The sequence below is a fragment of the Fringilla coelebs genome, assembly GCF_963513975.1.
Source record: "Fringilla coelebs genome assembly, chromosome: Z".
Taxonomy (NCBI): domain Eukaryota; kingdom Metazoa; phylum Chordata; class Aves; order Passeriformes; family Fringillidae; genus Fringilla; species Fringilla coelebs.
In genome coordinates, this window is record NC_140031.1 from 38,888,573 (window position 1) to 38,907,525 (window position 18,953).

At 38.3% G+C, this 18,953-nt stretch overlaps 1 protein-coding gene across 1 annotated transcript in view; it reads right to left on the bottom strand.

Annotated features, from left to right (window-relative positions):
• The window catches only part of PTCH1 (patched 1), a 65,038-nt gene that overhangs the window by 22,110 nt on the left and 23,975 nt on the right, over window positions 1-18,953 (bottom strand). Inside the window, exons 3-13 of the mRNA XM_084225096.1 lie at window positions 18,461-18,650; window positions 17,110-17,179; window positions 16,906-16,997; window positions 15,287-15,485; window positions 14,527-14,648; window positions 13,068-13,215; window positions 12,094-12,225; window positions 11,638-11,793; window positions 10,928-11,026; window positions 9,541-9,666; window positions 1,909-2,027 (exon numbers count right to left, since the gene is read on the bottom strand). Coding sequence (XP_084081222.1) covers window positions 1,909-2,027; window positions 9,541-9,666; window positions 10,928-11,026; window positions 11,638-11,793; window positions 12,094-12,225; window positions 13,068-13,215; window positions 14,527-14,648; window positions 15,287-15,485; window positions 16,906-16,997; window positions 17,110-17,179; window positions 18,461-18,650 — 1,453 coding nt within the window. The remainder of the gene's footprint in view (window positions 1-1,908; window positions 2,028-9,540; window positions 9,667-10,927; window positions 11,027-11,637; window positions 11,794-12,093; window positions 12,226-13,067; window positions 13,216-14,526; window positions 14,649-15,286; window positions 15,486-16,905; window positions 16,998-17,109; window positions 17,180-18,460; window positions 18,651-18,953) is intronic.

Sequence of the window (18,953 nt, forward strand, 5' to 3'; positions counted from 1 at the left end):
TAAGAGAAGAAAAAAACCATCGCATTGAGACAGATCCTTATTTTAATCAGGCTAGATAGGACAACATGCTTTCATCTGAGATTTTTTCCTACTTCTATCTACTTCTACTAATTACATGTAACACTTAGATATTAATTTCATTCTGTGCATTTAGGAAACATCTCTAAGACATGGTTCACAGTGTAAGCCCCTGAGAATATGTGCTAATTTCTTGTCCTCCAGGAAGAAGGAAACAGCATCTGTCTGAAGACATTGACATATACATACATCACTCCATTAATTACACATGCTCATCAGGTAGTTGTACAGTCTGAATGCACAGTAAGTCTGTGAGTTTGCATCTCTGTGCCCGTGCTGAGAATTAAGATATTTAGATGAAGAGGGAAATGCATGACATAGCTAGTTCCTGTGTTTAGAACAAATGAAGTAACTGTTAAAAATATTTGAGCCTTCTGGATAAGATCTCAGACTTTTGGGAGGCAGGTTGAAATGATTTGCCATATACTGACTGAATATTTTATAAATCAGGAAAACATTAAAGTATTAATGAAAGGATTGATTTCTAGGAAGGATGGGCCATATGAAGAGACAAAACCACAGAAGTTGAAGTATTCCCTTTATTTTAGTCTATGCAAGACCCTAACAGTTATCTAATCAGTTTATATTAAAAAATATAATTATCAGAGACAAACTGATTCCTGCACATGAGAAATGGCAAATGTATGATACTAAACAGTATCAGACATTTTTCACCAAGTGCACAAATCCTACAAAAACAAGAGGAATTCAGAATGTTGCCTACCTAATCAAAGCAAGCTCTCACTAACTGGATTCTTCACACGCAAAGGGGCTGAATTCTGATGCACATTTGGTGCAGCTTTTGATGAGGGAATAAATGGAAGGTCTGAATTGGGGCTCCAATACTGTAATACATTCAGCTGTTCTCTGGAACTATGACTAAATAAGAAATAGCTTAGGATCTACTCCCTGTTTTAACCATTCCCTCAGAGACAAATTTAATAAAATGTTTTCTTTCTTCTTCCTTTGACATTAAATATTAAACTATCAGCTCCTGGATGCATGTAAAAGGCTAAAACGTCCCAATGCAGATTCTCCACATCTTGGTTATGACAGTAGGAGTACATGTGTAGAAGTGTAGCTTACCCTCTTCACTGCAGTCAAAAGCAAAAACTAAGGTAGAAAAGATGTTTTGTGTCCAAGCAGTGGCTCCACTGACAACAGCAGACTCCTAGCCTCCATTATAGGTTCAGAGTTGGCTGTGTATCAGGTGAGAGTATGTTTGCACACACTTTAGAATGGCAGTATTACCATTCTGTTTTACTACTGCAGCCAAAAAGGACACTTTATCAAGCATTATCCTGTAGTGGTAGTGATTATTCCTTATAGTGCTATGAAAAACTCACCTAAGGGGAAGTAATTCAGAGTTTATTTATTTAGGTTTAAAAGCATAAAAGCATAAAAATTTACTGTAAATCAGACTTCTCAGTATCCTGAGTTATGTACAGCTTTCCGAGATTAGCCAGTACTGGCACTGGACACCTTGCAGCAAGTCATAACCTTTTAAAAATACTTCAAGATATTTCTAAATAGTGGATCTTTCATCTGCTTTCAGAACATTGTTCTCCAACAGTCAAAATGAACATAGGTAGGAATGAAGGGAAAAGTGTGGGGGGAAGGGGATGTGGGGGAAGAGAGGGAGACATATATATTTCAGCTTTTCCCTTCAGGCAGGTGAAAAACAAGGTAGCAAATATAAGCCAGTCAGTAGCAATGAAATGGTAACAACAACATGCTGACCCCACTTTAGTGAAGAATTCCCACTCCTGACAAGGAATGGATGCACTGATTGGTGACCACAGAAAGGACAGAGCTACTGCTAACTCTCACCTTGTAAAACAGCAAAATATGTCCAGTCTCCTGTCTTCCCGACGATAAAGGTCCATGCTCAGGATAGCAGGGAAAATCAGTAGAACCATAGCAAAATTGAACACCACCACAACTGCTGCCTAGAGACAATCACAGGATAAATAATGCTGCTAAACTTCATTTAGGGCATCGGCTTTACAAGGCATAAAAATCCCTTTAAATTCTCATCCCCATTTACCATTGCAATCCATCTGATGCTTTCAAGCTTTTGCCGGAGCAAACTGAGAGATATATATTTACACTCCCGTTCATTATGGTAGGATTATTGTGGTGAATCAACTTAATTTAATTTTCAACTTTGTAATATCATAATACATTCTTGCCTGGATATATGGTGGTTATTTTTAAAGAGGAAAAACAGTCTGTTGACTCAGTAATCATATTTTTACATAAATACTGACATATTTAGAGTCTCAAAGCAAAATAAAATGGAACACCTGAAACTAGAACCAAAGGTCTTCCATTTATGGGATCTGAAGCAATTTAAGTATCACAATAATATTGAAGCATGTTATTAAATCAGAAAATAAGACCTCAGTAAATTTTAAGAAAACAGATCACTTTAGTGAAATACTGTGCACTTGATAGTCTTACTCAAAAGTTTAGCCAAGAAAGAGCGATATTTTGAGTTTATCAGGGATTATTTTTAAAGTACAATCAAAATTAAATGAACACCACACAGAAAATATATGTATTAATATGCCTGTGTTTAACAATGAGCCAGTCTACCAAAATGAGGCTTAAATTGGAACAAGAATACTTGATTTAATTTGTAAAGCAAGTATCACATAATGAAAAAAACAACCTCCCCGCCCACCCCCTTTCAAACCATACTCCAAACCCTTTCCCACACAGAGATTCCCAGAGAATTTCCATAAACATATGTGGTGCAGCATCTATCATTATTATTGATAGCATTTATTTGTAATGCAGAATTGCTAGGAGCCCTACCCATCACAAAGAAAAGCTGGGCACTGGGAACTGGAAGACAGTTGTAAGGGTAGGAGAAACACTGGGAAAAAACATTGTTCAGCCACCAACCAATGAAAAGAAAAAAACCCTTTGAAAGCCTTATGCTTTACTCATTTGGTAACCAGCAGTTATCTCAATAGTAGCCCAGTTTCATGTTAAGCTATCTGTATATAAACTATCAAGTGCCTCCACCTGTAACTTCTGAAATAATGACTACTTGGTTAATACAGTCTTAAAGAAGAACAAAAGTTGGGCTACATAAATGACCCAATATAAATGTGATGTCTTTTTTCCCAAAAGAAATATATGGTTTCTTTTGATCTTGAGAGATTAGACCTCAAAACTGGCAGTACGAACAATGTGATATCCAAAATCCATGTTTTAAAAATTCTTGAGTTGCTTTTCAATTAAATTATATACATTGCTTAAATTTATCTGCAAAAATCAAAGTGATAACAGCCTGAATGATTTTTATGGTTTTTAAATAGACTATGATAAAAAGCTTAGATTTTTTTTTACTGTTCTTAAAATGACAGAATCAACTAGTTATGGAAATATTTTCTAGTAATTTCAATCATAAATATACTGCATGCAAAAGCTGGTTTTATTGCTGTTTCTCTTTCCTGGTCTCCAGCCTGCTCAAAGTAAGATTTTAGTACTGCTGGTTGTCTGCAGACATGGCTACTAAACCAGAATTTACCCGGTACTTGAAGTCAAATTAGTATTTAGTCATCTTTGCGAGAAAAGATCCAATGATTATTTGACTATTTATAAATATTCACACAGAAAGGTATGCAAGGTCATAGCCAATACTTTAAAATTAAGTGATTTGCTTTTGATCTGCTCTAGAATTAATTCAATCTGTCAGAAAAACAAATGGCTGCTGTTGAAAGAAAGGTGTTTGTTGGACTTCGTTCTTACAACTTTGCTTTCTTTGCTGGTGCTAAACCAAAAAAAGCTTGAATCACCCATATAACATGAATAATTAGTTGTGCCTAACCAAGATCTTATATCAAGGATCAGCTAAGATTTACTGAGATTTGGAAAAAATAGCTGAGGTCTGAGTCAATAATTCTTACTCCTCTCAGCATGGCTGAAAAACTAACAGAAGTCCTCTGTTTCTGCTCTATATACTGCAAATACTTCACGCCATATCAGTTCCCTTTCTAGACCCCAACATCCTTGAATCGCCAATATTACTGAATCTGAAAACTAATACTTAACTGTGTGGTAGAGATGCCATTAAAGTTAGTTATACTGACATTTGATGTTTTTAGGAAGCATCAAAACCAATCCAACAACACACAGTAAATCTGCCTACTTACATCTCTTTTTAGAACAACTAGATTTTCCACTGTGCCATCCTAGTGCTGATGGACTAACTACCCTGCAAGTAAAATATTTCCAAGCAGTCTCTGTTCTGATTTTAACTTCAACAGATTCCTAGAGCTTAATATTGCACAACCTATATATTGCACACTCTATCTCACCCACCTTAACTCAGCATTACAAGGATTAACTGTTGTCAGCTTTCACAACTGAATAGGTTCTTGTGTGAATTCTAATATGTTGTCCCATCAAAGAAACCCCACCCTCTGACTTGATAAGGAGAGGAAAGGATGAATTACTGAGGAGTGATTCAGTCCCTGACTTGATGCATCTGCCACTCCTGCCCTCCCAATGCCATTCATATACACAACGCTGCGGAATAGGAAAGTACGAGGAGTGAGATCCTGACAACAGCCACAATCTGTAAAAGCAACAAGGAACTGTGGCAGCTGAGCTTCCCAAGCACAAGCAGCACCCAGGCTGAAAACATGCTTAGGATTTCTGAGAACAAGGAATCTTCTCTCACACCTTTGGAGACCAGTGGTCAAACAGGAGAGAAAAAGGCCTCAGACCTTTTCCTTGGGAAATCAATGAAAGATTAGTCCAGAAGGAATAAAATGGGACCTACTCAAGGGTGTAAAATGAAGGCATTCAGTGAAATGAGATCAGAGAGCAGTAAAAAAATTCCATTAATCAGAAAAAAAATTATATTGGTCACTTCCTGAGAAACATGCTACGGTTTTTGCATCTTTTCATAATGCACAGCTTAAAAATATTATTGCTGCTGCAACTGTTAATGGAGACAGAAGAATGGCAGTCTGTGCTGGAGGCAGCAAGGGAGCAGGGAGCCAGGCTGGTAGGTATGTGCTGGGGCCCCGCTGAAGTATGTGCTGCTATGTGCCATTCCTGGCAGCCCACCCAAGGAGACCGGGTGTGCTGCATAGCCAGAGGTGATGAACAGATGAGGAGGTCTGTCAGGAAAACTTCCACCCTACTGCTCTCTATCTGCAACTCCCTCCTGATATGGTACAGGCTCAGAGCCTCATCCCCTGCCCCCTTTTCCCTCAGGCTTTACTTCTGCTTGTTAAATTCTCATGTCAGGGGCAGGGAAAGGTAAATGGTGTGGATAAAGTTGGGAGACGAACCAGAGTAAGACAATGGAATGAGCTTAAAAGCATACATTCTTTCCCTCCAGAAATCCACCACTGCCACCTGGTAATGGACTTCTACATTTAGGAAAAAAAACTTGTCCTTCTTGTGGTGAGGGAAAAAGTTATTTCTAACACTTCTTGGGAAAAGTTTCACCTCTGTTCACTAGTGGATCCACACCACTCCTCTGCTGTTAGGGAAGGAAGCTTCTGATGTAAGAAAGAAGAGGTTGATAATTTTTTTACCTTATCTTTCCTGGGCAGAATTTACTGTGTGACAGTCTCTGAACAGTCTGCCTTAAAAAATAATACAGACCAGAAGTAGTTAGACTCCACCATGACTTCCTTCACTTATACTCAAAACAAAGGGCTATGTTTAAGACATTCCTATTGTAAGCTTCAAGACTTTCAGTGGATTTCTCCAATAACCTCTTCCTTCACCAATATTTTAAGAAACAAAATACATCTGAAAATTCAGGAGCCACTCCTTCAGAGTCTTGAGCACTCTTAGAGACGATTCTTATGACTGAGTATTTAGGTCATATTCAGCAATCTCAAAGCCCTAAAACTGCTTAAATAAGGGGTTAATAAGATTAACAAACAAAAAAAAAATTAGAACAGGGAAAGAGCTAAAACAGTCCCTACTTGTGCATGTAATTAACTTCAAAGATCTCACTTTCAAAAGAACTAAATTCCACTTTTTAAGTTTTGGAAAGAGCTAACCGTAGCAGACTCTTAAGACAGCATCAGACTTGAACTGTTTGAGTTCCATAAAGTAAATAAACAACTCAGAGGTATTAATGAACTGCTTTAGCTGGCAGAATATGACAGAAGCTGAGACAGAAGAAGGCACTGATGTGCATAACATGAGTTTCTAACTAGAAGTTTATCTTACAGATGCAGGAAATAATTTATTCTCCCTCACCACCAGGTTATTTTACCAATACTGGGCCTCAAAATTATGCAAAGGTTGACAATTACCTTGTAATGTCTTAAGAAAAGTGAATGAAGAGCAAAACAAGGTCAAGAGCAATCCTTCTTTTTCAAGCCCCTCTGTTAAAAATTCATTATCTAGATGAAAGGATGGTAGTATCTGTGAAAAGTAAATGCAGCAGTATTTTATTGCTTTTTAAGTTTTGCTAGAAAACCATCAAAGACAGCAAGGACTTCTTGTTTAAACAAGTCTGAGTAAGAGGAAGAGGGAGGAAGGAGACGGTAAATAACGAAATACAAAAATACACACCCCCCACCAAAACTGCCATGGTTCTCTGATTCCAAGTGCTGAGATCAAAGTATCACCTGATTTTACCTGGTGAAGCTAAGCAAAGCAACTAATAGATGTTTTTTCCTAACAACAAAAGGATTTCATTTTAGTGGTTGCTAACTTATAAGTGTATCAGTCATATATGTAGCTCTGACATCAATGAATATAAGTCTCCCACTGCTCCTCCTTTGCACGTTTCACCCCTTATATATGTATACAGGGCTACTGTGTTCCAGCAAAGACAAATTACCAAGTGAGAAAAGTTTGAGTAATTGAACCCCAAATTTCTGGACACTCATGTGGGTTCCTACACAAATTCCATATTAATCACTGCCTTATAAAAGACGATGTTTTTATTCTGAATAATAGCAACATGTACATACAATACAGAATGTTGAAATCTCACTGGAAACTTTTTGTTTGTCATTTTGCTCTGCAGACTTTATTTTAAACTTTCAGTGACTCAGTCTGTAGCACAGCAGTAGGCAAAAATGAATTATAATCAGTAAGTTAACCGATTATACTACCAATTACAGCTGTTGTCTCCACATATGTTCCAAAGACAACCTGTCACATTCCAACGTTGAAGAGTGAAAATTAGTAAAAAAAATGAGCAAAATTTGATCATATAGGAGAGAATTAATACTGATGTCCCACACTCAACAGCTGAGCAGTGGGATTACAACAATTTGTGTTGAATACTCCTTTATGAAATGCATTTAGGCTGATGTAACTTCTGTAAAGCAGGTACTAGTCTGATGACCTCCAGTATTCTGTTAGCTGCTGAAGGTACCTGTCAGATATTTGAAACTGAGACACAGACTTAGGAGACATAAATAACTTCTTCCAGTGGAAGAAGTGATATACTACCAAAAGTATTTCACGTATAAAAATTAGTCTTTACCATGCAAATATCATGAGGTTCAACAAAGCCAAGTGCATGGTCCTGCACCTGCCCTTGTACCTGATATCAGCCTGGGCTGATACCTGATATCCCGGTATCAGCCCAGGCTGGGGGATGAACAGATGGAGAGCAGCCCTGTGAGAAGGACTTGGGGGTGCTGGTGGGTGAGAGGCTGGACATGACCCAGCCATGGGCACAGCCAGCCCAGAGAGCCAAACGTGTCCTGGGCTGCATCCAGAGCAGCGTGGGCAGCAGGGCCAGGGAGGGGATTCTGCCCCTCTGCTCTGCTCTGGTCAGAGCCCACCTGGAACCTGCATCCAGCTCTGGGGTCCCAGCACAGGGAGGACACTGTTGGAGTGAGTCCAGAAAAGGGTCACAAAGGTGATTCGAGGGATTGAACACCTCCTCTCCTGTGATAAAAGGCTGAGAGAATTTGGATTATTCAGCCTGGAGAAGAGAAATTTCTGGAGGGACCTTACAGCAGCCTCCCAGTACCTAAAGGGGGGCTACAAGGAGGCTGGAGAGGGACTTTTCAGAAGGGCATGTAGTGACAAAACAAGAGCAATGACTTTAAACTGAAAGATGGTAGATTTCAATTAGATATAAGAAAGAAGTGGTTTTTAAAAATTTGGAATACAGGAAAACATTGGATCAAGTTGCCCGGAGAAATCTAGTTAAAGATGTCCCTGCTCAGGGTGTAGGGGACAGGGCTGGGCTAGATGACCTTCAAAAGCTCTGTTACAACTCAAGCTATTCTGTGATTCTATAAAATAAAACAATTCACTATCATATGGTCTGTAAGAAGAGACATCTAGGTTTTGGCAAATCAGCAGAGCTAAACACTGCTAACCATTCAAGGCTAAACATCTAGGTTTAGTTGCCACAAGCATCTGCTAAATGATAAAGAAAACCAATGAGGCCTTTACATTCTCTATTATTCTCTATCAAATTGTCTGTTGAGAAGGAAATGTGAACAAATTATTAATGCCTCAGGTTTTAGCTTTTGTATTTTTCAGATTCTGTATTACTAGCAACATAATTGCAATCACAAACAGTTTACCATTTTACAGTTTAATGAAGGCATACTTAAATCTCTGAGAACAGCAATAATTGCCACATGTGTTAGGAAAAATTGCAGCCCTGCTTCCTCTGGGTAGCCAAGGGCTCAATGAGAATAAAAATCAATGGAGAACCAGGCCAGAGAAGAAGAAAAATAACTACTGAAATACTACAGTGGTCTGTAGTGCTATAAATTGCTTGTGTCGGGGAGAAACTTTCAAATCTTTCTTCAGTCTTCACTTTTAGAAGAAATCCTTCTCCAATATCATAAATATTTCATATTTATGAAGGTATATTATCGCAAACAAACACAAGAAGACAGAGGAAGGCAGAGCAAGCAATGCACAGTTCAGCACATAAAATTCACATTTTCTTTGTATCCATCCTCAAGACATAATTACAAAGTTTCCTCCAAGTTTGTTAAAATTGCTGTGAGTAAGGCAGTAAAAAGTGCTACAGTAATTATTAAAATTACAAATTCATATGTACTACTGTCATTGTAGTTTTTAAGAGCAGCAACTGGACAAACATGAATGAAAGGATTGCTGCTGAGAAACATTACAGTACACACTCCTACACACAGCCTACTCCTCTTGATTTTAGAGCACAAATCCATCTGGGAGCTTGTTTCTTCTTAGTTACATGTAGCCTGGGTTTTGCATTCAGCCCAGCTGTGGTGGGACAGAGTATTCTTTCACCTGCTAGCAGGATGTGAGAGACTCTGTGCCTGAGAAGAGGAGCAGGAGAACGGAGAGCAGGCAGCAGTTGTTACTGCCCAGGTCTGTGGTGCTGTTGCAGCGAGGCTCTGACTCAGTGAACCACTGGAGCACCAAAATCAGGCTTCAGTGCCCCCACTAAAGTACCATCATCACACTTCCACAGGGCATCAGAGCTAACAAAACAGGGTATAAACTTACTTGGAGTGAAAATGCTCTTAAAGCCGGAATTGGAATCAAGGCAGCCATAAAGAAAGCAGTAACGTTGCTGATAGATGTCAGGGCTACGCTTGCTCCTGTTCGCTTCAGACATTCACCTGTTCTGTCCTGCAAAACAAAGGATGCATCTTAAAAGTCAAGTGAATAAGGTGATGTCCTGCAAATGAAGGGGTGATCCTACAGATGTAACACAGTAGCAGTGAAAAATTATTACAACTAAATTCTGAATATAAATTCAGAGTATGCAAGAAAACTATATACCAAGTTTACTGTTCAGTAGGAACACAGATGAAGTGCTCAAGTTTTTGAGGGCAGAAGACATGATTAGAATTGATTCTAGCTTCAGAACACAAAACTAAATGGGTACTGACAATATATCAAGTACATCTCAATCTGCTGTTGAGAAGGTTTTAATTTTTACCAGTGGAATCACTCGGCGTCCTCATTTTTCAGACAAAATAAGCATGTATTAACAGCACAGAGGCATGACATAGCCACACATCTTGAACAAATATGTAACAAAACAAACAAAAAGAACTCCACCAAGTCTAGGGACCACACACAAAACCTACCAAGAAATCAAGATAAACACATGACCCTTTCCTAACCCAACAGGCTATTATGAAGCAGGCAGAGATTATAGAGTGAGGTTGCACTGCCTGCATACAAAACCAGCTGGAGAGAACACATGGAAGACTGCTCATACAAAACAAAATCAGCAAATATACACTAGCTTTAAATGAGATGTACTTTGGATGTGAAAATTTGGACCAAGAATAAAAATATTAATAAAGGGTCATAAAACTGATGACACCTTAGACTTCCTATTCGATATGTGTTATGCTTTGAAATGTCGAGGTCAATTATAAACTTTGGAAAATTAAAAAAAAGAGAAAATACAGAAAATAACTCAATTTTAGGGCCATTAGGAAAAAAAAAAAAAAAGGAAAGGTAGCTGTCTTCCCTCTCTTTCCCCCTTATTTATCTCTTCTACTCTATGTGTTCTTATTAAAATTATTTTGTCATCTCATTGTCAAGACATCTATATGAGTTTCTTCCTAGATTTGTATTAACTTTTACTGAAATTTTTGGCAGAATTTGGATTATGGAAGTCTGTCTTCATGCAAATGGTTATAAATTCAAATTTCAATAGAAAATAAACCTAAGACACTACAAAAAAAAAAAAAAAAGAAACAAGAATCTGTACATTCAAAAATGTCCTAGGACCATATGTATTACTATAATTTCCTATTTTGATAGAAATAAGAATTTCTAGACCCCAGGAAAAGCTATTAAAAAAAACCAACTCCACTGTTCCTATATGAAACTTTTTGTTTTGTTTTCCCACAAATGTCCATTTTGTAATTACCTCAAACGGAATTCTCTTATTCTGTCCTGTTTCACTAAATGCATGTGCCAGAAGGAAAACATCATCTACACCAACTCCAAGAGCAAGAAAAGGCAAAACCTTGGGGAAGAAACAAAACAAAACCCAAATATATTGTGTTACGATCTGCCATGCAGCTAGCCATTAAATGGCTAATTATAGCAACTTTTATATTACACTCTACGCACAAATCCAAGGGTAAAATGAAAATGGAAAGGATGCAATACAGGTCTTAACTTTTATTCTGGAATGTAGCTGAGGAATTTAAAAAATACCATTAACAGGTACAAATTCTCACCAGAAGTAATTCAAGTTCTGGATAGACAAATATCTGATAATAATTCAAGTTACAATCCAAATATTTTCAGAACTTGAACATCCTGGTATATTCCAGATGTAAAAAAATCTGCAACTACTAAGGTACTTAGGATGCCTCCCTCCACTTGTATTGGGACGCAGAAAAACCAAACAAGAATTATACAGACTACATAATACCCATTTTTTTCTTCATTATCACTTGTCAGCATGATAATTTAATTTATCACAGCCTAAGCTAGGAAATAGGAAAATGGCACAAGTAAAAATCTAGAGCCAAGGTATTTTTCCAGTACTTTATTTCTCAAAGATTCACTTTTGTTCATTCATTAACAGAGCACTTGCAATTTAACAGCAGACTTGTGTCTTCTAAATACCTGAGTTGTGGCAGCATTAAAGGAAATTCCAATCAACGAGCACAGGCCCAATCCTGCAGCCACAGAGAGTGCAACCAACAAGACTCCTGCCAGCCCCACAGCACCCTGAGACTTGGCACAGTCCCACCGCAGCATCGTTAAACAGGCATAGGCAAGCTAAGGAGAGGAGGCAGGGAGGGGAATTTGGGGGAAAAAAACCAAAATATTAGAATGGATCCTTCTCTGTCAGCTGTCTCTCCCCACCCACCTACAGATCCTTACACAGTTTTTAATCAGAATAGACAAGTCACAGAGGTTACAAAGTGGAACAGGTAAGAACCCTGAGGTAAAGTTTACAAACTGTGGGTTTTATTTAAATATTTGTAAAATTCTCTGGATGACAAACTGGTAGCAATAAAATATATTTTAAAGCCTTGTTCTACTACCAAAGAAAATTAAATAGATTTATTTTATTACCATTAGTAAGTAGCCACTAGCTACTCGAATGGCACTGACATCAGAAAATGACTTCAAGATGTCATCCAGGGTGGTGGTAGTGAAGGAAAGCACCTTCTGAGTAGAGTTTTGTGCAACACTTTGATGAACAACCTATGAAAAGAAAAATAAAACTTTTGCGCGAATAAAGAATTTTTTAGTTTTATTTTAGTCATTTAGTCAAAAAAAGTCATTACCATCTTCTACAGCACACATCTGAAATCCAGTCTTTTTGCCTTAGTGTTCCTGCTAAAGCCCATGCTCTACACAAACATTACAGTGATGCTATACAACACTGAGGTGTTTCCTCATTTTTTTTCGGGCAATCTGCTGATTATGAGACGGAACTTTCACCCTTCAGGAAAGCCTACTGCACGCCCAGCTCATTACAAACACTTAACTTGAGCCCCTTCCTGTAACTCCACAACCCAGTACCAGTACCATCTCTTGGCCCCTCGCTGCCTGGCCTTTTGCAGAGGTCAGAAACAGCGCAGGGTTTGGGATGCAGAGGGCAGGCATTGTCACACAGCCTCCTCACCTGGCCTGCTGCTGAGGGAGCAGCCCACGGGTGGCAAATGTTTTCCAGACACCTTTAGAATAATCAGACCAACCAAAAGCTTTTAAATTCCAGCTAGCTCTTTGGTTTTTTTCTTAGCCCCAGCTAAACAAAATTGTCCCAGGCAGCAAAAAGTAAAACTTTCAGGGCTTCTCATATAGGAATAACCAAGCAGCTTCTTACTGGAAAAAATTTTTAAAAAGGCAGCAAAAAAAAAAGGGAAAAAAAAAAAACCCAAGCCAAAAATACAACCAAAAAACCACCAAAAGAACTCTTACAAACAGGGAGGCAATGACTCAGTTCTGGTTTAAGCATATTCCGTAAGGAAATACTATAAAAAGTAGGCAGTGGATCTTAGTAGGACTTTATAGTATAGCATCTAAGTTGTTTTCAATTTTACCTCAACATACATCCTCTGCCAGGCTTCCAGAATTGCTGCTGCCTTGTCCTCGTTCCAGTTGATATGTGAAACATATTCATACCCCTTGAAATGCTCATACATTTGCTTAGGGGTCATTAACTGAAACATGGTTTGCAAAGCCTGGGCGCTGTGACATGGAGAGAAGAGAGAGGAGAAACAGGCATAAAATGAGCATTTTCAGGACAATATTTTCATGGCGTAACATCCCAAATGCAATTCTAACAGGAGCTTGCTTGAGTTCTTAATTTTATAGGGCACTTGCTTGTATTAAAATTGTACAGAGTATAATTATTCTACTGTGTATCTGATGCAGTTGTACTGCTCCATGCAAGTATTGAGGCTAAATCTGTTTTCACTAAAGTTAATAAGAGTCTTGACATTATTTTCAGTAGGATTAGTTTCAGGAGAAAAGAATATAACCCTACAAATCTGTTCTAAAGTTCACGCTTGATAAGACAGATTGCTGTGAGGATGCCACAGTAACAGTTATTTCTATGAGGTCTTCTAAATGCTGGCAAAATGTCATTTGAAGACCTTGGTCTTTTTTACCCCTTGGAGAGAAGTAGTAGATTAAACTCCTCATGCCCAATAAACTATGGGGAATACACAAAGGCAATCCATCCTGAATTTCCACAGTATGCAACGCCAACCAACAATTTCAGAAGCTCTTATTAGTTAATAATAAAAAGGAACCATTAATTAGTAAGAGAAGGAAGCATTTTCTTTTTAAGTAGAAGTGTCTCACTTGGCTCTTTCTTGAGAGACGTACCAATGTATTGTGTGAAGGCTAAAAAGGCTAAAAGTTCTCTGGAGAAAAATTATGCTTCATTTTGTTTAGTATGGCCTGCATTTTCCAGAGCAGTAAATTACACATTTGATTCCCCCACAAGTCCAGTGTTCTATGTCTTCATTCAGAAGCCAAAAACAAAGGGTTTGAGTTTGTTTTACTACTCAAAGCTGTATTAACAATACAGGGAATGAAAATAGACCATTCTCTGTGTTGTCCCTGAATAAAAAATTCAGTGGATATTCTGGAATTCTGAGAGAAGTCAAATGAGTTAGTACATTACTCGCAGTATTTTCCTTCTTTTTTCCTTTGATCATATTTCAAAATGTGATCAAAGGTGTTCAGTGCTTTACACACTGTTCAATGCTTTATACATACATTCTAAACAACATAGCTGCCAGTAAAAATGTTTCTTTCTGACTGACATACACCATCATTCTGAGATGAGAAGCAGGAAATGATGACACCCCCTTATATTTAAACAACAGCCAAAGCATTCTTTTAAATTCTGCTCCCTCGAGATGTGTCACCCTGAAGCGAAATTTATAATACATGTGAAGGGCAATAGAGTTTGCATCATCCTCCTAATGTGTCCCAAAAAATGAATCCTAACAAATTAAAACTGACATTTTCTTTAAATATTTTTTTTACCTGACAAGTTTACCAGAACTGTTCTTGACTGTACCACCTATAATCAGCTCCTCCTGCCAATGCATGTATTTTCTTGATAGTCCATAGCATCCACCGCTCAAAACAAGGGCTACATCAAGAGGCTAGAAAAAGTTATAAAGAAGCAGTTAACAGGTTTCATAACTTTATAAATTCATACCTTAATTCAGCACCCAGTGAACTAGAATCATGGATATTAAAGCCTTCTAGGTAGTCTATTAGAAGAAAGGCATTCAACAAATCAAGCTAAGAAATCACCTTGTTGACCAAATGGCAATTTCTCCAAAGTCAAATGTGACTGATAAAGGGAAACATAAATTCAAGGCTTATGACTTCTAATTCATCACAAAAAAAATCAACAAAACTGGCGCTACTTGAGGAGAGGCTTTTCTGCCTGGCATGGGGGTGCAGCAGCAGCTGTGCTCCAGCAGTGGCTATTGTCTCTCTGAGGCACTGGTTTGCAGAAATGTCACCTCACTGCAGTGCCACAGCAACAGCTGACAACTGTACTTTCATTCTAAACGTTCAGGATTAAGCATTGCATCACACAACAAGGCAAAATCCATGGCAGTGAGCTAACAGTGGGTAACAGGAACAGAAAAATGACATCATGCAAGAATACAAGCTATATACAGCTTGGAAGAAAATGGTACTTTCTTCTAGTCTGTTTGACCTTCCCCCTCAACATTCCCCACCCCCCAGCCTCCCTTGAAAAGACATGCACAAGGACAAGCAAACTTACTTTGGTGGAATTTTTATTGGGAGCTGTGATTGGGCAATCGGGATCAGCAGGATTCAGGCAGGGTCGATCCATATAACCATGACCAACCTCCGCTTTATTCAGCATTTCTTCCCAGCTCTCCACTTGGTAGTTTATTTTCTTTAACTCTTCCAAGAATTCTAAGGGGTCAAAGTTGATCCACTGCAAAGGAGGCTTCCCTCTGCAAGAGCAACCAGGAGAAAAAGACACATAGAAAACAGACAAAAGAAGTTCTGAAATAAACATACTTTAAAATTAATGTTTGAACAAATAACTGAGTTATTTTCTGCTACGAGCTAAAACTTTTTCTGGTAAAGTTGTTTCATAAAATGTAAGGCATGCTTTAATTAGATTTGTTTATGTACTTTTCTTGAAGCCCAGTTGTAATTTGAACAAAAATACTTGGTTCTTACAAAGCTATCTTGTAAAACTGGTTAAAAATACTTTCACTTACAAACAAAGCAAAACAAATTATCAAGAACCTAAATAACAAAAAAGCAGCCAACTGCTGCTTCAAAGAATTAGGGGGGAGGGGAAAGGGGCAGAAGAGAGGGGGCTGAGGAAAGAAAGCCTTTCTCATAGTATCAGATTACTTCTTGCTGGTCTAATAATCATCTTGCAAATGTAATCAATCAATATAACTGATCTTTGTTTATCTGTAACAATACTGCGCTCCTTCAAATGCCCTGGCAGCTTGACTATCAACCATCAAGCCTTCCTGCTACCATGGCTGTCACCACTATCACTGTCACGTCTCCCACCCCCCACTTCTGAATTTGTGATGTTGACAGACCAGAAAGGCTTTTGACTGCCTTATTCTGTGGTTCAAACCACACTGTATCTGCTTAACCAGGCTTAAGTCATTATTCTGAATCTCCCAACCAGAAAACACAAACCCCCTTATTTCCCCATCTAAAACTGTACACTAAAGGTTAGGAGATGGCCATTGCAAATTGCTTTTGCAGAGACATGCAAACCAGGACAGAAACAATAACTCAAATGCTAACTCTTGCATAATTAACAGAAAATGCCTGCACAGATTAACAATTAACTCTTTAAAGAACTCAGGGCATCTAATATCACACTCGTAAACTGTGAGAAACCATCCATAAAAGATACTATATGGTTTCTTTAATGGTCTCTGAAGCAAAGGATTTGTTCTTTATTCCTCAGGAAGACTTGGGAATTAACCCAAGACATTTTCTTAGGTCTAAAATTCCCAGCCAATCAATGTTTTTGTATTTTATGGGGAAAAAAAAAATCCACCAGAAACAACTTTGTTCCAGGGATAAAAAAAAGGCAAAGCATAAAATTCTTAAACTCCAACTCAGAATTTACATTTTAATTCACATGCTAGCAACACAGGAAAAACAATAGAGGATTTAAATTGAGGTTTACAAATAATGTCACAGAAATAGGTAAATCTTATGTTAAATGAAAAAAAAATCCATGATATTTTTTATGCAGATACACTACGCTTCATATTTTATTTTTCCTGTTAAATCAGAATCTGAATAAACAATGGAAATGAAACAAATACTGTACACAGTTATACAATTTAAAACATTCAGATCAGAAAGTTATGAAAAAAACATTCTTACAATAGATAGGCAGTTCCTGACTGTAGCTTTGCTCCCTCCCAGAAGCAGTCCAAAGGAGTGATAATTAAGCAAGGATAAAGATATTCTATGATCTGTCAAAATCAGAAAGAGGAAAAACAAAGTCACATGAGAATACAATCAGTGCAGCACAAGCTGAATTGTGAAAATACACAAACCTTGTAATTAAAAGCTTGCTACACATACCTGGTCCATGTAACCTGCTTCTGTGATGAGTTCTCCTGATTTGTAACATAAATGTTCCAATTTCCACTGTCTGTAAGAAATATGAAGGACAAATATTTTCTTCTTGCACAATTACTGAGAAGTAATTTTGAAAATGTAACGTTTAAAGCTGTGACTCATATACACACACTGGCCTCAAGCAGTAAATTATTGAGTACGGCAAATGTTATTAAAAATAGATATATTAGACCTCACAAAAAAAAAAAAAAGCCTTTCTTTGTTTCAGTTGTTTCCATATTTTCTGTATAACTCATTTAAAATAAGGGAGGTGCTTTTGTACACACAGACCAGTCAACACGTGTTAATGGGACCAAAATACATTTTGTATTTTTGTCAGTCTCATTTATACAAGACTGCTTGTGACTTAAGGTATCATTTGATGACACCAGTAAGAGAAAAGCCACCTCCAGCTCAGAGGACTCAAGTATAGTCAGCGGACCAAGACAGGCAGAGGAAAATAAACCATTAAGATTCCTGCCTTCCTATTTCAGCTGTACTACAACTTCCACTACCATGGCTTCTAATGACTTCGGCAGGAGCTGCGTAAAGGATAATTGGCGCCGTAGCAGTAGCTCATGGAGGAACCAGCTGGGTGTGCTGAAAAGATCTGCTGAAAGAGAGGGAGCTTTGTGCCTCACAGGCAGGACTCCTAGGCACGTCACTGTGTAAGTAGTAACCCTGGCAGAACCATTTTTCAGGGAGACATCCTAGCCCTGTGCTGGTACCTTCCTGATGTCCTGGGGTGCACCATTATTATTTTTCTGTTGCACAACACACAACTGCCTACCATCAGTGTGGGGCCACAGACAGTCTTTAAGGCACAGTCTGTTGTCTATGTTATTAAACAGCTCTTATTCCACCTGCTGACATTTCCAACACATCTGCATTTCCCTTTACAGACAAACTATTGGAAGAACACTAGCCTCTGCCACTGTTTACAGCCATTATATACCTCATTATGACATCAGCAAGTGAATTCAACTTAGTATGGAAGGATTTTCAGGGTTATGAATCCTATCCATAAGGTTCTACATTTAACATCACAGACATTATGCCTTTACCTAAAGAAATGCTGTATGCTGTGGCATGTCTCACATAGCACCACTTCCCCCATATTACTTGTTAAATGCCAATTTATCACAGCTATCATGCCACAGTATCAAGCTATCAGAAACCAGGGACACTCAAATCAAAACACAGCCCCAAGGGAAAGGCTCGGAAGTGCTAACCATTTAAAAACACACTGAGGAAAGCACGAGCCCATTTTTCGGCTACTACATACGATCAAGAAAACTTTTGATTTTCCCCTCACCTGTTGTACATATAGACATGTACTCTGCTGGCCTGAAGCGCAGACTCAAGGTGCTGTCGGAGTGCTTCTGTTGTTAGTACATTAGCACCATCTTCCTGTGGCGTCTGGATCATGAGCTGGGGGTTGAACATGGCCTCTTCTCCAATCTTCTGCCGTGTGTAATTTAACTCCTGACTCACTCGTCCACCAACTGATGGATAAATATTAAGGACTGCGTATTAGCCAGTACCTGCTTATTCTGCATTCTCTTGATGAACACCCTCTAGTCAGAAAACCCTGACTGTTCAGGGCCTATTCTTTCTCAAACTGATCGCTGTGTAACTCTAAAACAAAGAACAACTTTTAGTATCTCTGAAAAAAACCCCACATTCCTCATTACAACACCTTTAGTGCTACTGTGCTGAAACATCGATGCATAAACTGGAGCCTCTGTTTTTCCTATATTATAACCACTATCCCAAGTGTAAAAATTAAAGAAGAGGAAGAAAAAAGG